At 24.1% G+C, this 24,757-nt stretch overlaps 1 protein-coding gene across 13 annotated transcripts in view; it reads left to right on the top strand.

Moving 5' to 3' along the window:
• LOC129606370 (plasma membrane calcium-transporting ATPase 3) overlaps window positions 1–24,757 on the top strand; it is a 198,515-nt gene that overhangs the window by 116,996 nt on the left and 56,762 nt on the right. Inside the window, exon 19 of one of the 13 annotated variants that reach the window (XM_055516772.1) lies at window positions 8,260–9,063. The exons of the other annotated variants lie outside the window; for them this stretch is intronic. Within the exon in view, the coding sequence (XP_055372747.1) occupies window positions 8,260–8,292 (33 nt within the window). The 3' untranslated portion in view covers window positions 8,293–9,063. Of the gene's footprint in view, window positions 1–8,259; window positions 9,064–24,757 lie in introns of those variants that run through there. 13 annotated transcript variants of the gene reach the window in all.

The following is a 24,757-nucleotide window of genomic DNA, read 5'->3' as shown; positions in this document are numbered from 1 at the left end:
TTTACTAGTAAAGTGGTATTTATGTAAGTAATTTTTTCGGTAACTGTAAAAAAAACGACTATCCTAAATAAAAATTCAAGACTCAAACCTTTCCTAAAATTTTGTATTTTTGAATATAAATTAATAAATTATATGAGTAACAAAATGTCAATGAATATCCTTGACCATTGGAGCTTGTAGTAGAGAGTTAATATTATAAGATTTGCTAATTTCTTAGTGACCAGCCTAACGATTCGAAGAAATTCGTAATAATATTTACGCAGTCATAATTTTCTCTATATAGAGCACGATAATAATTGAAGTAATATGGTATCTGGCCTGCGTACTCAATTCAATATATGAGTTGTAGTTTAGAAATTTAATTAAAGTAGAATAATACTGTTTTACTATAATTTTGGAGTCAAGGAATTTCTTATCCTTGAGATCGGACTGCATTAATGTAGAATTCATCTAATAAATGCTAATTGCTGAATTCTGTGTCGATACTGTAGTATTTTCGATGTCAGGGTGTGCCTGAGTTATCTTCCTTGTCCCTGCAAGTGAATTTTCGTTAATATTTTAAATTATGTTCGAAATCTAAATTTTTTTTTTGTTAAGAAATTATAAATTTGTGTTCTTAAATGATTTCCAATGTATATTAAAACAGAAAAAAATCCAAATAATATAATAGATTTACATAATTACGATTAACTAAAGTAGTAAATTTCTTTTATACTTTTTCCTTTTATTAGCTAATTGTTAATCATTAATTCTTTTTAAAAATAATGAATTGATATTATTAAAATAAAATATTGTCAATATCTTATTAAAATATTGTGAATATCTTACTAAGCTGCTACTATTCTTAAGCTTAAAAAGTATGAAATAGTATAGCACTGGTATTCTCGCTTATCGTTCTCTTCTATCTACAAAATTTTTTTTTTATCAAAAGATTATTGAAATCAGAACATGACTTTCGGGGCTGTATTCTATTATGTAATATTCTCCAGGGGATTAATATTGTGCATTGTTATGGCAAATTTAAGGGAAACTCGATAGTAATTAAGTTGAACATTTGCATGACAAAAGATAGACATAATTTTGAATGATTGTTGTACATTTCACTAAGTGAGTGAAAAACAAAAATTGGTATAAAATAAGATTTGCAGAACTATAATTTTCTCAATAACTCCTAAAACAGATTGGTAGCGTGATGACCCATATGCCAAATTGAAGCTGTGCTAAAATTGGAGAAAGCTTCAATGTTACGTCACCTAGGAAATTAACGTTTTTTAAAAATGAAATGTTTAAATTTCAAATTTTTCGAAATTTAAAGTCATGTGATTCCGAAATCTAAACATATTATAACTAATGTAGATGTTAATAAAAAATTCCTTACTCTGAGATTTTTAATTCATATTTATTAATTCGCCTGTCTTATACAGTCGTGGAGTTATACTTAAAATTTCAAAAAGTAAAAAAATCAGTCGAAATTGACTTTAAGCGCCTGTAATTCCGAACCTGTTGGGCTTTAGAACATCGTCTTCAAATAAAAGTTTTGTCTACTCATGAAGGCCTATGCAATGTTATATAGAAGTGCACTTTGTTACGAGACTCTTGTATAACATGGGGTATATTTTTTGGTCTCAAAATTTTAGTAATATGTTATTAATACGCAATTCAGCTTATAATTTATAATTGCTGAATTGTGTAATTATACAGTATTATTGTAATTTTGAAATTTGTTGTTTACTATAATAAAATAAATGGGCTTATATGAAATTTTGCGCTAATCTAAATGCGAATTGATAACTTAGAGTTGATTTATTCTGCAACACAATTAATAAATTATATAATTAATAAATATTCAGTTGTACAATAATATTTTATTTTTAAGAAATGTATATAAGATAATTTAATAATGAATTTATGTGAGAAATTATTATTGTTAGAGAGAATTGATGCTATTCTCGGTTGACTTATGAGGTAAATCGTTTTTCAATGTGATGTTATTACTTAATTATAATAATGCGATATTTATGATAGTCACGAGCTGACTTGTTTATTAATGCCTTCCTCTTTTCTCCTTCCCCTTCATCTAAAGCCTTTCGCTTGGAGGGTGATCTTGCCCCTGCTTCCAGTAAGTACACCTCTTCTTTTGGAGGTGGTTTTCTGAGATTTAGAGTTAGCTCCAACTCACCAGCCATCTCAATAAGAGCATAAAAAAAAACTCTCAATAATGTGAAGTATCGCAGTTTATATTTAATAACTAATAAAGATTTCTTACAAAAGCATATGATTTTGTGTTCCTTAAAATGTACACAATAAAATTGGAAGAACATATTTAAGTAAATCTAAAATGACTTGTGCTTTTTGTGAATTTTAGTAAATCCAAAGTTAAGTTAATATTGTTATTTTAGAAAAGCAATTCAAAAATGAATAAAGAAAGAATGAAAAAAGAAATACTGGTCGAAAAATAATCATCAATAAAATCTTGGAAAACCAAAACAAATGTTGTTGAAAACAATATCAGTGATTTTGTGTATTTTGGATGCAAATGAACCATTTTTTTTATATGTTTAAAGAGAAAAGTATCACTTTTCTTTTATTTTTTGGGTTTTGTGTATGATGGACTTTGTAGATAGTCTATTCTGATCTTCTAACATATTGGCCAAACCCACTTAGTTTTAATCTTTGCTTGATCTGGCCGCAATATATTTCGCCGTTTTCTATCTTGTTTTGCTATACAACTTACTTGAATTTTTATATTTTATTGTGAACGAAACATGTTTTTCTATGTATTTTTAGACTTTCAAATTGTAGCTTAATTGAACTACGATATTCAACTTTTAACTAATTGCTGAATTGTGCAATAACAAACTGTGTGGAAAATTTTATAGCATAAATCATTAAAGTTAAATTATTAAAGTTAATTGTGCAAAACTATGTAGTAAAATAATTCATTTTTGCAATTTGGAATGTCAGAAGTTTTGTATATATATTATTATATAGGAACTATAAAAAATTGAGTAATCCTGACATCGGAATTGTAATAATACATTTATAATAGAATTTATAAGCTAATTCTTTATTAATATAATATTATTACAAATCAGATCGCAGGATAAATTTAAATATATATATATAGAAATTATGTATATACTCGTATACAAAATATTGAGGAAAACTATATACATATTATAACTTCATAATTACATTTAGGCCGCTAAATATACAGTGAGCATACAATTTTTGGTATTCGATCTAAGGAATTTTTGACATTAGAATTTTCGATATTAAAGTGATATTTATTACCGACCGCATTGTATACAAATAAGGTAGGTGATGTGATGGCACCAATTTATGAATGTTGAGTTTTCGGTAGGAACACACTTCTCCGTAGTAGGGAAGCGTAAATAAACTATTTTTAGCAACCTGTCGGGCTGTGTGTGCTAGCGTGTATCTCAAGTTCGTCTGAAATGATTTTTATAAAATTTTATATGCGAGTTTATTTTGGCTATGGCACGGATTAATAAACTTTTGGAATACATCAGACCTCGTGAAGTGGACCTTTTTGCGGCCCAATTTTATATATTTGCATATATAAAGAAAAATAATCAAACATTTTGTTTAAAATTAATATTTAAATTTGGGGCGAAAAACAATTAATCTATAAACGTTTTGGGAAGATCAGGACTCTGAAACCGAACTGGGGCCTATTTTACATTTTAAACTATATTTACGGAACCGATTGATGGAATTTCTTGAAATTTGATATTTGAGTTCTGGTTGTTACCGAAATTTTTAGCGAATTTGGTTGGCGCAAAGCGAAATTCTACTAAAAACCAAATTTACACTTTTCTAGGTGTGTTAGCTAAAAGCTTGCTAACTTCCTTAAAATTGAAAGGAAGTGTTCCAAATGCATTTTTATAATCTTCTGTAACACTTTCACTAAATATACATTGCGGTCGGTTATGTACACATCCGAATTTTTTTTCTATTCTATTGATTCAGCAAGCAAGAATACAAAATATACACTATGTTTTTTATAATGCATTACACATTTTTAATATTATCAAAATAATCAAAATAACCAAAAACAGAAAAAAAGACGGAGAAGAGAATTAAAATTTTAAGTAATTAAGCGAAAAGTGGACGAAAAATATATAAAAAAAGCGAGAGGGAAAAACTAATGTGATTTTTGTATTTTTTTTATAATTATTTTACTTTTTTATAAATTTTATATTTTTTGTTGGTTAGTTTATTGCGTTTTTAATAGTGTCATTTATACATGCGATGATACAATGTATTCAAACATTTTAATGTTGCGCGTCTATGATTTGTGATTAAGCATATCTATGCATACTACACATGCATTCATTGAATATACAATTGTAGTTGTACAGTATTCAGTTTGTAACTAATAGTGTATATGCGTATATAAATAATAGAGTTTATAAATAAATTGCTCATATATACCTATTAGAATGATAACGTATGCTTAATCAACATATATAAGCGCATCAATTTAAATTTTGAATATATGCTTATAATTAAGAATATAACCGCAAATTCTTAATTGTATAGAATTCACTCAAAAATATTAATATTTTCCTTTTCCCTAGCTCTTCATAAACTTTTTTTATTTAAAATTATCAACTAACTTACATTTTATATTGACTTTGGTCGCCCCCCCCCCCCACTTCCTCTTTATTCGTTCTTTGTTTTTCAATTAAATTTCTATCTCATCACATTAATTTAGAATATATATCTTTTTTTAATACAACTCATAACCTAAAAGAGTATAAACATTTATTTTATGTATATATTTATATACACCCGTATACATGCATAAAGTATTAGTTTTATTTGTTTTACTTAAATTTTATTAGACGGTTTTGTTTTATTTATTTTTTTTATTTTTATAATTTTGTTATTTAATATTACACCGAAAATTCATTAAAAAATTAAAAAAATAAAGAAAAAAAAGAAACACAAAAAGAATTTTTTTTTTTACATTTTTTCTGCACTTTATATTGTGTATACGAACATTAGGGTTAAAATTAAAGTATACATAAAATATTAAATGAGCAAAAAATACATATGTTAAATGAAATCTTCGCTCAGATGATAGAATTAAATGAAAATTAGTTAAATTACTTGTTATTTAAATTTAGTTAAAATATTGCGTGTCATAGAATTTAAAATTTAAATGTCATAAATTTGCCAAAATAGAAAATTCATTCAACTCTTTAAATGCTTATTGCTGAATAATGGTATGTTTGTACCATGCCATTTATGCATAGTATAGAAAATTGATCAGAACATATTTGAGCTAATTATGGTTAGCTAAAAGGAAATATCCGTAATTTTAATGGAAATATCCAGAATTTCCAATAGTTCTTTAATAATTACACTTCAGTTCCGTACAACAATTATGATTTGTAAGCTGAATTATGCATTGAAGACTTACTAAGAAATCTGATACCATTGAAGAAGAGTACTAAGAAATCTGTATATGTACGTTATGTGTACATTAATATGCTTAGGAAGAGAGGAATGAAGAAAAATAAAACAAATTAGCATGAAAATGCTCGTGCTTCCTCTTTGTTTTTTTTTATTCTTCTAAAATATATATATATATATATATATATAAATGATTTCGTCCTGATGTTTGTGACAATATCTTCGTATATAATTGCATAAACACATTTGTGTATGGAAATTTGTATTTTTAAATCAGTACATACATACATACATTACGTTCTATGTTAATATTTCTACCATAAGGCTCTTTCTGTCTTCCTACTTTCTCATCTTTAAAAACTAAAATTTAAATATTAAAACGGCATACTGAATAGTGTGTGATGTCATGTTTTTATAATTTAAACTGTTCAAATTTTTTCTTGCATGATGAATATGCACGGTGTATTCACTTATACCGTTAGTTTCAAAATTGAAGAAAAAGCTATATTACTAGAAAATTCAGTTTTATATAATTTTGAGCTCAAACTATATGTTAAAATTTTTCATTCATATCATTATATACGGCTTATAAATTCTCAAATTTTGTAGAGAAATGTGGTTAGCTGGACTATAAATTGAAATTTAAAAAAAAAAAGAAATTTTCTCTAGATTCGAGCTTTTCTGACATGGAACATAAAACAACAAAAATATTTTAATACAATTTTGTCACATAATTCAGCTTCTGTGCGTTAATTGCTAAATTGGATCTTAATATATACCCATAATTTTTAAATTTGAATCGGTAGTAAAATTTGCATCGGTATACAATTCAGCAATTAAAGGTCTTAAGCTGAATTGTTTATTAGTACCGTATATTACTTAATTTTGAAATCAGAGTAATTCGTAATTAAAATTTACATGGTAATGAATGCTGTTTTATACAATTCACTAATTGCTGAATTATAACTATATATACTAAGACAATTTAAATAGCAGGGAGGCTGGAGAAAATAATGAAAAAAAGTTTTCTTACTTGATTCCAGCTACTTAGTTTTTTTTTCTTAAATAATTTTAGTTTATTTATTTACTTACAAAGGACAATTAAATTTTTTTAATTGAATCATTTTATGTATACTTTAATTATATAAGTTTTATTTAAATTTAGAAGTATAACCTACCTTAACTTAGTGTTCCTAATATATAAGCCCCGTATTTACCTACCTGCCAAAAACAAAACCCACCCTTTTCTTATTTTGTTAATATATAAAAATAAAATTTATTAATTGTTACTATTGTAAAAAATATTTAAATTATTTTAGCAGAGCTGTAAAAAAAAGTTAATGAAAGTTTATTTTGACTGAAAAATTTCAAAAATTATATTAATATGTCAAAAATACACGACTCAGCTTATGAATAGTAATTGCTGAATTGTGTAGCAATAAAATTTTTGTGGTGTAGAGGTCAGCGAAATTTCAAAGAAATTATTTCTTATCTCTTTTTCTGCAAAAATTTCTTTATTATTCTCTATTTCCTTGAATTCAATATAAGAGTATTTTGACTCCTTTGATTTCTTTTTTTTTCTTAATGTTATATTTTATGTTACAAACATATGTATATAACATCAAAAAATAAATTATCAATATGCGAATTTAAAACATTGCTATGATTATCACATATTAATCTATATATCTTCAAAATTACCGTAATACGAAATTATTAGATAAAATTTGGTAATTAGAACTCGTAGGCTGTAAAAGTTATTGTATATTAAAATATGGTATTGAAGCAAACTTAAAAAAAAGTCAAATTATAATTACATTTTTGTTGTTTCTACAAAATTATACACTCCTTATCATCGAAATTGCATTTAATACTTTGTATTACAAAATTTATAAATTATATGTTATATGTATTATAACGTATATTATAAAGTTCACCTTGTAAGTGCAAATTGCTGAATTTTATTATATCAATACAGTATATTATGATATAAAGAAACAAAATTTAATTGATATACATGATATATATATATGTATATATATACATGTTATATATGATATATATATATATATCATGTAAAACTCATGCCACTTTGAATTAGTTTCAATTCCAAAATGTAGTAATACGATACACTGCACAATTCAGCAATTCAAACTTATAAACCGAATTGTGTATTAATGCGATATAACTTCATTTTGGAAAACAAGATTATTCAAGAAATAATTACAGTTCTTATTGATCGAATAACTTAAATTGACGTTAGAATTGCATTCCTAAATTGGTTTAGATAGCTTATATCAAGGAATAGGTTATATATAAGTGCGGTTTTAAATAAGGGTTTGTGAGGTTTTCTTTTTTTAATCATGAATAATAAACAGTTTCATTTATTTATTTATGATAAGTAATAACGTATTAAGGCAAAAAATTTTGTTCTTCTTGAATTTATGTAAAATAATTAAAGCTTTATTATAAATAGCTTTAAGGGTTTTAGGCCAACTGTTTGAATTTGACGAAAGTCTTTAGTTATAAAATAAATTTTATTTTACAGCTCTGTGGTTTTGTAATTTTATTAAAATGTTATTAGAAAATTTGAAAAAATAAAAAAAAAAAATAATTAAGGTTTTTAAAAAAATATTTTTTTTTTAATTTAAATTTCTTTTTTCCTTTTTTTTTTTTAAATATATTATCGAATATTCAAATATGTCTCTTTCGTGTGTGTAAAACAATTAATTGATATTGTATGAAAAACAACTATAAAAAAAAATGAAAATATTGTTTTTTTAATTTTAATAAAACAACAAAATATTTGTATAGCCTCCGGAACCAATGCGAGAGACTGAAGTGTAAAAAAACAAAAAAAAAAATTAAATTGTATCAATAATAAGTGTAATATTAAATTTCATATATACATATACACATATATATATATATATATATATAAATATATGTACGGACTCAAAATTCAATCAGCATGAATTCGAAATGTTAGTTTTGAGATAAATTATAAAAAAAAAAACTGTTCTTGTCTTCCAAATGCTGTAATATGGTATTAATACACAATTTAGCTTATAAGTGTGAATTGCTGAATTGTATTTTTGTGTATTCAGCTCTTAAGTGTGAATTGCTGAATTGTATATTAATACGGTATTACTGGATTTTGGCTAGCAAACCACTTATTCTTTTTTTTTTTGTTACAACTATTAGCAGAACTTTTTATCAACTAAAGAATTTAAGAACAAAGCATCATTTGCATATTCCTTAACTCATTTCTTAAAATTGAAAAGCTGACTAACCATACTGATTGAACTCTGAGCCTTCCCGATATACAGTACATATTTGTACAATACTCGTATAACAAAAAAAAAAAAAAAAAATTGCTGAAAAATTAAAAAAAAAAAACGAAATGAGAAAAAAATTTTAACTGTAACAACAAAAAAAAAGGAATTTTTACTTGATCTTGAAATTATCGGTATATATTTGTACAAATAAACAATTTAGCAATTTTCTAGATTCAGAATCTAGAGCTGAATTGTTTATTTATATTACCAGTATTAGTAATTCAGCAATTCTTTATTCATATAAACTCATTATATGTATTTAGTACCAGTATTAGTAATTCAACTATTTTAATTTAGAAAGCTAATTCGTATATATACATATATATATATATATATATATATATATATATATATATATATATATATATATATATATATATAAATATATTATATATATTATAGTGCATATTTGTACTAGAATTTGGATGTCAGGTTTTCTTATTTTTAATGGTCATCAAAAAAATATATGTATATATGTGTATATATAAATATATGTTGCATAATTGTATATCTGTATTTATTTTATAGTTATATTATTATAAATATTTTTAAATAAAAACAAAACTTCAAAAAAAAAAAAAAACCAAAAATAAAAGACCAAAATAAAAAAAGATGTAAGTATATGTGTATGTGTAACGTAAGCATATAATCATGTGTGCATATTGCAAATTAAAACATATATAATTTATTTACGTATTTTGGTTATGCATACATAAATTTGGTTATAGTTTACATTTATTCAACTCCATTTGTGCTATTTTAAACAAAAAGAAAAGTCTGCGTTTATAGCAATTTCGGGTTTATCGATATAGCCTACATACATATTATTTAGTAACAAATAATCTCTATTTAAAAAGACTAGAAAATTTTGAGACCACTATCCAATGCCCGCTAGTCCACTATCCAATACAAATTCAATTAATTCATAAACAATAAAATTGAAAAATTCAATTGAAATGAAAATAAGGTATTTCGGAATTTTAAATACCTCGTTTTCAAAAATTAAAGTATTATGAAGTTAATGTACAATTCAGTTATTGTAACTAATAACTAGCATAGTATTACTGTAATTTTTAAGTTTTTACAACATTGTTGTAATTTTTAAGACGTTTTTTTTCGTTCGTTTTTTTTTTTGTTATACAGGCCTATTTTACATTTTAAATAATTTTTATAAAATTTCTAGGAATAATTCTTTAAAATAAATTATATACATTGCTTGAAATAACAATTTTATTGAATTGATGATTTTGTGTGACAATAGAAAGAATCTATGAGCTTTTCATGGAAATCAGAGACCACCAGCAACTAAAACATTAACTTAGGATGTAGTTTACATTTTGTCTATAAAATATAATTAGCGAAATTAACTGAATATTAATTTTTTAAAGAGCAAAATATTTAGAAAATTTGTCGAAAAAGGTCGGAAAACCAGATCTTTACTATGAGCTGATTTAATATTTTCGTTCATGTCAAAGTAATAATTAAAAAAATTTTATTTAAATTTTGATTAAATTTAAAGAAAAATTTTGGTTTTGTTTATTAATGAAACTAAATAAAAAACTTTTCAGAAATTTAGATTCCAGAAACTGAATGTGTACTAAGAATCAAATTTATATATTTGAAGGTAAATCAATTAGCATAATTAATAACTTTTCTTAAAATTTGAAATAAATTCGTTAGGAAAATTCGTAATTTGGGAATATAGTGCAAGAAATATAAAATGCGATCGGTTATGTGTTGACTACATCAGATTTTTTTTTGCTTTTCAAATAGTGGTAAAAAAATACGTCGTAGAAATGTAGGGAAAACTTTGTTCTGCTAAGAAACGTATACCTACATACACTTCACGAATTTTTACTTTCTTGCGGTCTCAATATAACTTTTCTTTTCCTCTCTACTAAAGCTTATTCTTCTTTATCTGCATAATAAACACATACATATATACATTAAACAACTTTCAAAAATAAATATACTCTATAAAATATGCAATAATACATTAAAAAAATATATGTATGAATTGAAAATAAATTAAATCTGACCGTATTGCATAGAAGTCTGAAAGCAGCTGCTGATCATAACAAATAGCTTATATCCTTGGAAATTTTTTTTTTTTGATATATTACAATATTTGGATTTTCGGCACTTTATATTTCTGAAACTAAAAGCTTTTCGAAATTTCTATAAATTCAGAAAACTAAGGATAAATTCTATCCCATCAAAAAATGTAGTTCTTTTTCTTAGATCACTCAATTAACCTCTAAATTCGAGCATTATTGTAACGCCTCATTTTTTTTTATCCTAAATCTATGCAATTTTTAAAAAAATTCAATGTATGAATGAAAGAAATTTTAATGATGTTGTAGATTGTTTTCAAAAACAGTATTTTCACTTGTTGAAGTGGAAAGTGTAATTGCTTTACAAACCAATTGGTTAGATTTAACTTTATTTTATTCAACATACATATATTACAATTCAATGACTTCAAAATTGCTTTAACACAACGCTAATATCCATTTCAGCTTATAAGTTGTCATTCCTAAATTTTGTATTATTACCGGAGCATTATACTATATACAATTTTGAAGTATCTGTACTATGCATATTTTATTATTTTTATGTTTTTATGTTTGTAAACCTATAGCAAACTAAATTTCAATATATATGTATTGTATTGTATTATATTATAATATATACTATATTTTTTTATCTATGTATATGTATAAATATTTATATACAAGTAATCAAGTTATATACATATACATATACAAATGAACACTTATGTAACTATGTAAGGTGTTTTATAAATTATTTAGTAATATTAAATTATAATTATATTTCAAAAAAAAAAAAAAAAAAAACAAAAAAAAACAAAGGAAAAAAATTAAAATAAGTAAATTTTTAGAGCAGAAAAATAATTAAGTATTCGTATGTTATGTATATATAAAATATATATTTTAATATTTGTATAGGTATAAATATATATAAATATATTTATATAAAAATAAGGTATTACAATTATTTAAATTGTTAAGTTGAGAGAGTTGTTATATATATAAAAAAAAAAACAAAAACAAAAAAAAAATTAATAAGTAAAAAAAAGTAAAAAAAGGGAAAAAAATAATTATTTAATTGACTTATTAATTAAATTACACTAAAATTTAATTAATACAAAAACAAAAAAAAAAAAAAACCATTCACGGGCCTAATTTCAAATGTCAATTTTCAAATTTATAATAATCGACTTTTCTTCTCTTTATCTCTCTTTTTCTTTCTGTTTCTATCTTTCTCCCTCTCTGTTTTCTAAAATTTCTAAAATTGCAGTATTATTACTGCATTGCAACACAAATTGAGATTATAATTTTTAATTGCTAAATTGTGTAAAATCCGTATTACTATACTTATATGGCATTTTTCGATGGGTAAAGGATCTAACTGACTAATTTTTTAAAAAGAATTGACATTGAATAAAACTTATACTGAAATTCAATTTTCTTAATTTATAAAAATTGATATTATTGCAATTTCTAACAATATATTATATATATGTATACATATATATAAATATATGTATGTATAAAAATATATTTTATTTTTTATACTCGTATTCCATTATTTTGAAATTATTTTGAATTTAAGCAATTGCGATATAATTCAATTTTTGAATTATCCGAATTATTCCGAATTATAACAAATTACAAAAGCAATTCTAAATGTTTTATATTTCGAAGTGTTCCGGTTGAAATATATTTTTCTTTTAAATTTTGAAGAATCCTTTGTTATTCTCATTATATTAAGCAACAGTCATTCCAGATTATAATTTTTTTTTTGCTTTTTATACTCGTAAGAGAACGTATACTCTAAGGATATTATAAATTTGTCAATCAGTGATTTTTCTTCTATATTTCCCAAATAAATGGAATACAGATGGACATAAAAGTTTCAAAATCTCGTAGATAATTTTGTTTCATTTCTTGTAAAACAAAACCAGTATAACTAAAGTCATAGTCTATAAATCGATTTAAAATTTCATAGCTATTATACATTAGAACTATTATGGCATATTTATTCGCCCATAGGACAACAAGTTCGAACAGGTATCACTCTAAGTTCAACTCTAATTCTTTTCTCTTTTTTTCCAAAATTTTATAATTAATTATTTTTAATGCTTAAATTTTCCAAAAAATTTAAATATTATTTTAATATATTCAAATAATATGTAGAATGAAATTTGGAAATTTATTTTTGATTTACTCTCTGAGCTTAGTAGACTGATAGGTATATGTATATGGCATTACTCTGAAGTATTTAACTTAAATTTCTTTTGTCCATTCTTTATATTCTCTCAATCCTTCTCTTATCTTTCTGTCTAAATATATATGTATATTATAAAAATATTAAAAATACTGTTTTTAACTATATTGATGAAAGTGTTAGTAAAATTTTTAAAAATAAATATACAGTAGACTCGCATTTATATGAACTAATTAATGTTAGAACGAATTCAGGCAACCCATTTGTTAATATAAGTAAAACAAGTAAAATAAAAAACAAGTACATAAATTATATAAAACTAAAAAGTAAAATTGAAATACACTTGTAACCATTATATGAATACTTTTTTTTATTTTTCACAATTTTGGATACTTTCCTTGACTTCCAAAATTCAATAATATACGATATAAATACACAATTCAGCAATTCACACTTATAAGCTTAATTGTGTATTTATATTGAATTTTGTAAGTCAAAGATTATGTACGAAAAATAAGAACTAAATGATTTGAATATTTGACCCTAGTTAACCTTTAATACTTGATAGTGTTAGTACAATTGATTACAATGAAAATATGTGTCCAAATTGTTGGGTAATAAAAATGCAGAAGTTTGCATATTCTTAAATTTGATGTCGCAATTTATATTGCGTTCATATTTAGTGTTCTTTAATTCATTTATTATATGTATATATACAAATATACAATAAATTTTGTGGTCATATTATTAATCGTTGATATGACTTATGTATATTATTATAACTTCGAATCTACTGTATGAAAAATGTCACAAAAAAGAATTATTAACAGTTTTGTGATCATAATACAAAAAGTTTTGAATTGAAAATTCACAATTTAGACGAAATCAAATTAAAGTTTTTTTTTGTTGAATTTTTAAGACATTTTTTTCTCCATAATTTTTTAATGGAAGAGAAAGTAAAAATTCAACTGAGAGTGGACAAAAGACAAGATTCTTCTGAAAGCGCATAACATGATTGGCAACTCCAAAAACTTATTGTTTGTTTTTTAGTAGTAAAAAGTTTTTGCAGATTTTTAGCTAAGATTTTGAAATTGTCATTTTTCTATTTGTTATTAAAAAAAATGAATGTTCAAATATTTTATAGTTTTATCATAGTGTTTTATTTGTCCAATACAATGCTTTTACAATTCATTTGATTTTTTATTTTGAGAGATAGATTTAACAAAATCTGTACAATTGAAACATATTTATTTTGTGTATCTCATTTTCTGATAATACTACACTTAAATTTATTTGTGAAGGAAAATTAAGAAAAAATATATTTGTTTTTTTTGTTTGCACTGGAATCTATAGTACTAAGTTAAAACTGCGTTTTCAGAAGAACCTATTCTACATGTGTATGTATAAAAAAAAAATCAGCAAAATCGAAAATGTTTCATGTTGAAATAAGATACTTTTTGATTTAATGCTACACACAGAATTATAAATTTATAAATAAAAAAAAGGTCTGTGTGTGCACGCGTGTACCTCAAGTTCGGTTGAACCGATCTTAATAAATTTTTGGCCATGTCACGAATTGATAAACTTTTAAGATATATCAGGTTTCGGGAATTCGACCTTTTTTCGAGCCGATTTTACTTTTTTACTCATATGAAGACAAATAATCAACTAATTTCTTTGAATTTTATTTCAATTCAGAGAATTTAAAATAATGAACCAGACAGGGGCCCGATTTTACATTTTTTACCATATCTACTAAATTAATTGAAATTAAATATATGAATTCTGTTTGTTACCAAAACTAACTGACGAACTTTACAAGGAACTCGTATGGAATAAAGCGAAACTCTACTAAGTGCCAAATTTACATTTTTCTAAGGTATGCTAACTAAAAGCTTAATAAGGTCCTTAAAAATGGAAAGTATTGTTTAAAAGGCATTTTATTTTTAACTTTTGTGTAATTTTCGCTAAACTACACAATGAATATTGCGTACGATTATGATGCTGATCACATCAAATTTATTTTAATTGTATAAGATATACATATACAGAATTGGAAACAAATTTATTATCAAATTACGTGCGCCGCGTGCATTACGAAAGGGAATTTCATTGACAAATAAATTGACATTTGCAATTTGGTTTTTTTTTTTTTTAAATTATAATAGGAAAAAATTTTTAACTGGTCAAAATTGAGTCAACGATTGACAAATTCTTGACATTTGTTATTAAGGTCTATATTATGCATATACATATATATATATATATATATATCTATATATATATATACGCATATATATATAATATATATATATATATATATATGTATATATATTAAAACAGAAAAAAAAAATTATTTTTAAAGAAAAAACAAAAAAGAAAAGACAAAAAAAATATTTAATGTTATATACTTTGTATTTATATAAATTTAATAAGTGTATTTGCAAAGAGCTATTATATATAGAAAAATAAAATTGCAGTAAAAATATAACAAAAAAAAACAAAAACAAAAAATAATGAATGATAATAAATAACTAATAAAAATATTAAATGAATAAATAATAACAAGTAAATAATGGTAATGTTAAAAACAAAAAAATTGTTGGTGATAGAAACAATTCAATTCATTCAAAAAACATTCAAGTATTATTAGAAAAAAAACAAAACAAAAAAAGGAGTAAAATTAGTTAAAAAGTAATTAAATAAAAATGGAAATTAATAAAAAAATTTAAATTATTATTATTAAATTTTTTTTCGTTTTGTTTTGGTTTATGGTTTTTCTCTTTTTCATTTCTTTTCTCTTTTCATTTGTTTTTTTCATTTTTCTTTTTTCTGGATTTTTGAAGAGAGAAAATCAATCAAAACAACAATTTTTAAAAGAAGTTTCTTCACTAGCCTTAAATGCTAACCAAAATGAATATGTCAAGGCCGAATGTCCGAACTTATCGAAGATGTATAAGTTTTGATATATTCTCTATAATTTTTATCATATTTACAACGAATCTGACACTTCCATATTGTTTTAGATAGTCTTCCATAAATTTTAGATCAGCTCATGTATATTATGTTTCAATATATTTTTTATTCTTGCTCTTTGCTATTACGAATGAAATCGCATTGACGTATATAAAGACGTCTTTTCTTATAAAATGAAAATTCAAAACTTAACGAATTTATAACTATCTGATGTCGTGTTCATTTTGGAATTGAACACATTTTTTTGTATTAATATTTTTACGTTAATGGACGTCGTTTCGACGTATTCATTTTGGTTGCCATACTTTAATAATTATACGTTAACTTTTTACGAAGGGGGGATGGACTTTTTTATATTAACACATAGGTGTCGTAAATTTTAACCCTTTTTTATATCTTGTAATTTAAGAACTTTAAAAAAACATATTTTTTATTCAAGTCTCACACTGTCAGAAATTCCGACTCCGGAATTGCAGTAATACAGGTATAGGTGTTTTGCATTGATGTGTCTTTTAATACCTTGAGTTATATATTTATAATATAGTAAGGGACAAAAGCTTCTTCAAAAGTATTTGAGTTATTGAAGTATCTATATGCACCAAATGAAAATTAAAAAATCAAAAAAAAAAATTACTTAACGAAATCTTAAAATTATAATTATAAATTTCTGAAATTTCTCACATTTTCAAAAAAGGAGCGCGCGTAATGGGTTGGTAATATAGTTTTTTGTTGGAAGATAAAGGACATAAAAATTATATGCAAATATAAATGCAATATTTAATTTTTTTTAATTACTTAACACAAGAATGAATTCGAAGTGAAAAACTTCTTTTTTGAAAATTACTCAATGTAAGGTGAGAATTTGTATGATTTATATGTATTTTATCTTAGGTACCTGTTTAATCTTGCGTTCAGGCAATAATAACAAAAAAACTGCAACTTACTGATAAAAGTTGAAGATTTTTGTTATGTTGATTTTTTTTGTATATGCAAAATTTACATAATTTTTTCTATTCCATAAAAGTTAATATCGTCGGTTAAAGCTCTCGAATTTGTTAGTTTATTTTTTTGTTTTCCCTGTTTTATTATTGGAAGTCAACCAAATATTTTCAAGTCTATTTTGAAACAACACGAAAGTTTGTTTTGGGATATTTTATTAGTTTCAAAAACAGTAAGTCAAAAATTCTACACTGAAATGCGTTCTTCTTCAAACTTGATTTTTTTATTTAGTGCATTGTATAGAGAACTACCTTATTCTACATTCCACCAATCAAAGAGCTTACAATTGACATAATTCTAATATCAGGGGCGTAATATGAATACTATAACCAGGAGCGTATAGCGTATACATAGAAACTATCTGTATATTTACAATTTGTAAACTCTAAGTGATTTATTTCTGAATTTTTTATGAAATAAATATAAAAAATTACTTAAACTTCAATATGATAAAGAAATCAAGTATGCAGGCTTTTATTTTGAATTAAATTTATAAATTATGAAATAATTTAATATTAATAAATTTAATAATAATTATTTAATTTTTTGTTTTAATTTCCTGTATTTGTTTTTTCTTTTAATTTAAAATAAATATGTATTTGTAATTTAAAAAATAAAAAATAAAAAAAAACGTATCCGTGACTTCAAAATTACAGTATTGTTATTGCACTTAGAATTTATAAGATGAATTTCGTGCATTAATGTTCCACGTTATCACTTGAACTTTTAAGTCGAGATATTTATTGTATCAATATTTTTTTGAGATGCAATAGGAAAATGAGTTATATAGGAGTTATATAGGAGTTATATAGGAAAATGAGTTAGGCAAGAGTGTTTTGGGATGGGTCCTAAATACAAATATAATGTCAATTTAGCTTATTCAGAATATTTTATAATTAAATTTGTAAATAAATCGATTGTAATAAGTTCACATTAAAACCTGTATTTGATTTTGGTAGTTCACCATTTGACCTACTGAAAAATTCAAAAGTGATTTACGCTGACATTTATACAATTCTGAAATTATATACAAATCTAATTGGGCTGAAAGGCTGAAATTATATACAACTTAGATATTAATATTTATTAGCTGAATTATATATTGATGTAATGAATTTAAAAATGTTTTGATGAATGATTGAATTTGAAATTTAATATATAATTATATATATATAGCTACTTCTGTGGTGTAAAAAAGTACGGGTACTCCTAGAAGGGCTACAGATATGAGACAAAAGGTATTAAATTAGGTTTTGCGAATATGGTTCCAGAAAAATCTAACATTGGAACTTTTTAGCACCGAAATAGCCCTAATTTAAGAGTTTCTGCAAAAAATTTGATATAACAAAAACACGTTTTTCTTTTATTCTTTATATTATTAGAAACGCAACGCCAAAAATAAATCAGATTCAAAAATATAATGATCTCACAAATTTTTAGTTCGAAAAACCGGAATAGGCTTAAATAAATGTCAGCTTTTTTCAAAGACATCAGATGTTTTGTGGCATCTGAATATTAATGTTTCATTGGTTATTGTTTTGAGTATTATGTTTCATCAGCAAGGTTTTTTTTAATGTTTATTTATTAATGCCATAAGGGTGTATATCTCATAATTGGCTATACATATTATGTAATATACAATTAACAAATATGTATGTAGCAACGTACAATAAAATTTTAACAATATCCATTAGAAATCAGAACTCATTTAAAAGAGAGACAAAATAAAAAACAATATATTTTTAAAATATAGGTTTAAAAAAAATATATTTACACTATTTATGTACGTATGTACTTAAAATTTCATTTCTTATTGTTCGAGCTAAAGATTTTAGAGTCATTATTTATTTATAATTTATTAACAGATATTTGAATAAAATTGTTATTTTGTTTATGACTAAAGTTTTTCTTTATTTGAAAAATTTATTTCTGTATTTTTATCTCCATGATTCTATAATTTTGTGTTTATAATTAATTTCTATATAATTTTAAAATTTATTATTAGTAGCGAATTATTTTATGCGTATGAAGTAATCGATCGCTTAAAGTGCTTATTGTCAATGGTAGATTACGATTTTAAGCGACAGAACTCAAAGCGAGGTTCTGAAATAAATTACTTAAAAATTTAAGATCTTAAATGGAGCTAAACATTTGTTTAATTATGTCATTTTTTGTAATTATTTCAAGAGTTCTTATTTTAAGTTTTATGCTATTATTTATTAGGGAAAAAAACATATCTATTTGTATGTTAATGGTGTGTTTTTGGGAAAAAAAACTTAGCTTAAAATACCTCACACCTAGAATAGAACATAATTTCAAAACTACTGACATAATATTTACAAGGCTTACAGTGCCTGTACACAAGACGAGTTTGCTATATATAAGTATGTATATACGCTGAGAAAAATTTTATCTAAATTATGTTTTATAAGCAGAACAGACACAAACAATATCCGAAATCATGACAACCACACTTTATAGCTAATTTTCAAATAAATGTATTTCCTACTTCTTCATTTTTATTTCGTATATAATTTGAGATCGTTCTAGAAATGCACTTTTTCAAATTAGTTATATTTTTGCGTCGTTTATAATAATAAATTATATAGTTAAAATTAAAAAAAAATTCTGAATGGGCTACAATAATTTTGTATATATTTTGCATACAAATTCATAATATTTTTCGAGGAATTGAGAAAAAACATTACGAGAAAGACATTACAAAAAAATTGTTTCCCTTTCGGTAATGTTTTTATTTGAATACTTTTTGCATGTGAATAACAAGCTTTTATTTGAACTTGTGTCCGTCAAAACATTTTTTATTCAGCTATTCTTTATTTTGAAAAACGACAGAAAAAATATTGCCAAAAGTGCTATTTGTGCACCTTTACTACACCATTCATATATTACTACAAAATTGCTATGCATTACATCCCTTTTAATTTTATTTTATCTATAAAATTGAAATAACTTTAGCGTGTTTTACTATAAGAAGTATTGATGTACTCGTATGTTTATGTTATACGAGTATAAATATAAGAATTATTTCTTGTTTGAGTAAAAATATTACGAGTTAGGAAATTTTTTTTGTTTAAATATGACCTTTGAAATAGTTTATAACTACCTTAGATTTGCGTTTTTTTCAGTGTAAAATCAAAAACATATAAAAAAAAAGAAATTATCGAATTCGAAAGTGTTGTAATAAGGTGTTTTTATACAATTCAGCTAATTAATTGTAATTGCTGAATTGTTAGACTGAAATTGTTTTACTGTAATTTTGAAGTTTTACTTTTATAGATAATATAATTTTATTATTATCTTAAAATTTTTGTTTTATTCGTATTATTTCATTCGTTAATTTTTTGTTTTGAATTAGTTGTTTAGTTAAAATTGGTATTTAATAATTATAAAAAAAGCATATTATTGGGAAGCGATCATAATATAGTTTAACATTTTAACTCTTATATAACACATTGCAGTAAGCAATTACAGTTCATGAGCTGTGAACTGTATATATTAATGTTGTATTACTGCAATTATGAATCCGGACATTATTATATAAGCATTTGATTACTTTCCGATTATAATAATATCATTTTGTATATATGTAATTTGAATTTAATAGTATTTTTCATATCTGCATTATATTTTAGTTTATATATGTATATATATATATATAATAGACATTCCACATTCTATATTTACATCGTTTTTAGTGTGTACAATATTGCATATACCTATGTATTTATTTGTCAAAATTTCTCAAAACTGCTATGCGTCGTGTATGTAAAATGTGTATGCGAAAACTAAAGATAAATTAATAAGATTTCTTATATTTATGTAATTTTTATATACGATTCTCCTCACCCCTCCTAGTACCGCACTTTATTCTCTCATCTAACATTTAAAATTGTTTTGAAAATTCGTTTCATTGCCATGTACTTACGTCTTACTTCCTATTTTTTTTAAAAACTTTGACGTGTCTTATCTTAAAATGATTGTTTTTTATTTCTAAAATGTGTTTGTGTGTTTTTTTTTGTGTGCAAATATTAATTTTTATTCTACCCGTAATTTCTGAATTATATTATGAAACATTAATTTGTTTTTACTCAATATTTTATCAAGGAATTTTCAAATAAGAAAATTTCTTATTAAAATATTTCTTTAATTTTAAAATTACCTTCAATTTTTTACTTAATTTTGTAATCGAACATTAGAATAAAATAAGACAATAAAAATCTTAATGTGCAACATTAGAAAAAATTTTCTTCCTCAATACACTGAACCATTAAATTTTATTATAACCATTCAATACCACAATATCACCATCCTGCCACTGAATTTTTCACACACACAGCTAATATTTTTATATCTTGCACCTTCGTGAAGGGTATATTAACTTTGGTATGGATTTTGTGACCACTTGAAAGAGAAGTCTCCGGTATGGACATGTATATATTCTTGTTTAGCTTAAAATTCTACGTTGATTCACCCATGTCCGTCCGTTTTTCTGATTACACGAAAACTCAAAAACGAATAACACAGTCGACACTAAACTTTTACAAGTTGTTTCTTTTCTGCCAAGGACGGCTGCTATTGTAATTGGACTAATTCGGACAACGGGTTCGAGTAGCTGCCATACAACTCAAAGAGGTTTTTTTAAATTTTCCAAAAACCAATAAAGTTATTAATATCAAAATTTGCAAAGATGTGTCCAATTACACTTTACATATGTTCAAAAAATTTTCAGAACATATCTAATGGAATGGCTGCACTGCTTCTGGTAGTTGCCATACAACTCCAAAAGCTATTGTTAAATATTTGGAAAAATAATAAATGGCTTGGATGGCTTGACAGGTTCGGATAGTTGTCATGGAACATCAAAAGCTAATTTAATTCAAAAAATAATAAAGTTAGATTCATGAAACTTGGCAGTTGTGTGATCTATTATAGGTCAGCAATATCCGTGAAATTTCTATAGAGTGAATTGACACGTTCGAGTAATTGGTAACAACAATGAGAGCTGATTCTAGATATTTCAAAAACAAATTTTTGTACTGATATTGTTTAGGTGCAGGGTATAATTCGGTCGGTTTATACCGACTGAAACGTTTTTACTTGTTTTATTTCAAATCGAATCGAAGAATAATTAGAGGCTAGACTTGTTGTAAATTCAGATAATATTAGAATATATTCAATTAGCTGAATTGTAACATGTCAACAATGCTATTTTTAAATTGTGTTATGAAGTTGTGCTACTGTAATTTGTATGTCAAGTTATATTTTTGTATGTTGTATTTGAAAATTGAAATTATTATTACATAAAATCATTTGAAGAAACAAAAACAAAAAAAAAAAAAATAAATTTTTATTGACAGTTTGTTAAACCCTAATAAGTAGGCTTCCACTCTGCTTATTTCCTTTTATTACTTGTTCTCTTTATTTAGAGTCAAAGTAATAATAGTCAGTTACATAAATTGTATAGTAAATCTTGAATTTAAAATTGCAGTAATACGCTATTAGCCCGAAATTGAGCTTATGAGTTATAATTGCTAAATTGTGGATCAAAACCCTTTTACTGCAATTTTAAGGTCACGAAATAATATAATATTATACAATTCAATTTATGTAAGTAAAAGTCTCAGTGCTTAATTTTGTAGTTATAAAGGATCGCTAAATGTTTGCCGATATTTTATATTTACTTAATACATTTTTCTCTTCTTTCCAATTTAATAATCCATAGTATTCTCGGACTTCAAAATTACAGTAATATTTGTATCAATTGACAATTCAGTAATTAAAGTTTATAAGCTGAATTATGTATACTAATATTGTATTACTGCAATTTTGAAGTTAAAGATTTTACATATAAATGTAAAATCATATTATAATAATGATAAAAGAAATGATATTAATTTCACATTATATATATAGATATATATAATGCGCATCATTGCGACATTGTTCAGATCATAATGCTGAATTGAGTAGAAATAATAAAATTTTGTTTATGCTCATACATTGCTGGATTTATAGTAATTTAAGTTGACTTTATCAATAAAAAAATCCTCAATTATAATCGTAAATAAATTGTAAAGATAGTGCTTGTAATAGTTGTTCATGTTTGTTGTTTTTTTTTAATTTCCAAAAATGTCAAAACGATCCGTCAATTAGTTTCTGAGTCATTTATAATCTTTGTCCACATCATTTTATTTTATTTATATTTTTCACAGTATGAAGGGTGTAATGAAAATTTTCTGTTGAGAATTTGATTTGAGAAATCAACATTTTCACGTAAATTATTACCAGTCAAAAATTCAGGGCATCTATCTAAATGCACAACTATTTTGCAATCTATACTTTTAGTAACTAAAATTTTAAATAGTTGCATTAGTTAACTTAGACATTAGATTTTCATTTGATAGATGTCGCCACCTTTATATTAAAAACATTGTGAATAAATAAACATTTGTAATTCAATTAAAAAAAAAGCTTTATACAGGATTTTCAGTAAAGAGTACAATATTATATATCATTGTTTAGGGTATCGAAAACGGGCACAATTTTGGTTTTAACGAAGCAGTGCTATCGTTTCAAAATTTTTCTGGGTAGTCCATTCTAAAATTTTGTGTAGTATTTTCAGTCTAAGAGTAGGACTATTTTAAAACAATTTCTTTTTCGGTATACTTTGCGAAATGAAAATATTTGTAGGGTTCCCTATCAGAATATTTTGAGTAAAATACGATTGGAACTTTTTTTTACATTTGAATTCTATTAGTTATAATGCTTTTTAAAGATTTTGTTTTAAACTAGTGAAATATTATTTTTTTTTCTGTTTGAAAGTACATATAATTTTAAACGCTATACTGCAATCAAAACTTTTATTTGTTAAAAATGTAGCTATCATGTTCTAAAAATTATAGATTTCTTTTTATTAAAAGCAATACATAGATATTTGAAAAAATCTGCTTATTCATTCATTCATTTATTTTGAAATAAATATTTCATTTATATTAAAAGTAAATAGGCTCTAATGTATCTAAAAAAAATTTTTTTTAAAGTTTCTAAAAATTTCTCACGAAATTGCGGAGATGAAGTTTTCTTCAAAAATACAAAGCGGAAGAAATTGAAATTTTTTTCAAAGTTCAAATACTTGGTATTCCGAAAGTACATAAAATACAAAATCAACTAATATGTTGCTTTCAAACACTTTACTTGTTCTTTGAGAAACTGTTTGTTTAAAGCTTATATCGCTTTTGGAAGGGAAGCTATAGGCAAAAAAGTTTGTTCGAGTAGAAATTTCGTGAAAATTTATTTTAACTGTAACTTTCGGAAACCATTGAGATTTCACAACTAGTTTCAAACAAAACTTTTAAGATAATCAAACAATTACAATATTGTACTCCTCACTGAATCACCCTGTATATTGGGCCTGTCATCATTGTTTTTATCATTCTAATTTTTGTGATTCAAACATTCGTTTTTGGTGTCATCATTAAAAAATCAATTGCCAAAAAAAAATTGTCATTGTGCGTTGTAATTTCATTTTTGATGAAAGAAAAAGTGAATCGATTCATTTTTCGTTTTATTCTCTTTTTCGTAAATCAATAATGACAGTTACCATAATATTTTTTCTTAATTTAATAATCCTGATTCAGTAATACTGTTTTGCTACACAATTCAGCATTTAGAACTTTTAAGCTGAATTGTGTATTTCATTATAATATTACTGTTATTTTAAAGTCAAA

The sequence above is a fragment of the Condylostylus longicornis genome, unplaced genomic scaffold, assembly GCF_029603195.1.
Source record: "Condylostylus longicornis isolate FDR11 unplaced genomic scaffold, ASM2960319v2 ptg000003l, whole genome shotgun sequence".
In the NCBI taxonomy this organism is placed as follows: domain Eukaryota; kingdom Metazoa; phylum Arthropoda; class Insecta; order Diptera; family Dolichopodidae; genus Condylostylus; species Condylostylus longicornis.
This window is presented reverse-complemented; position numbering and strand designations above follow the sequence as displayed.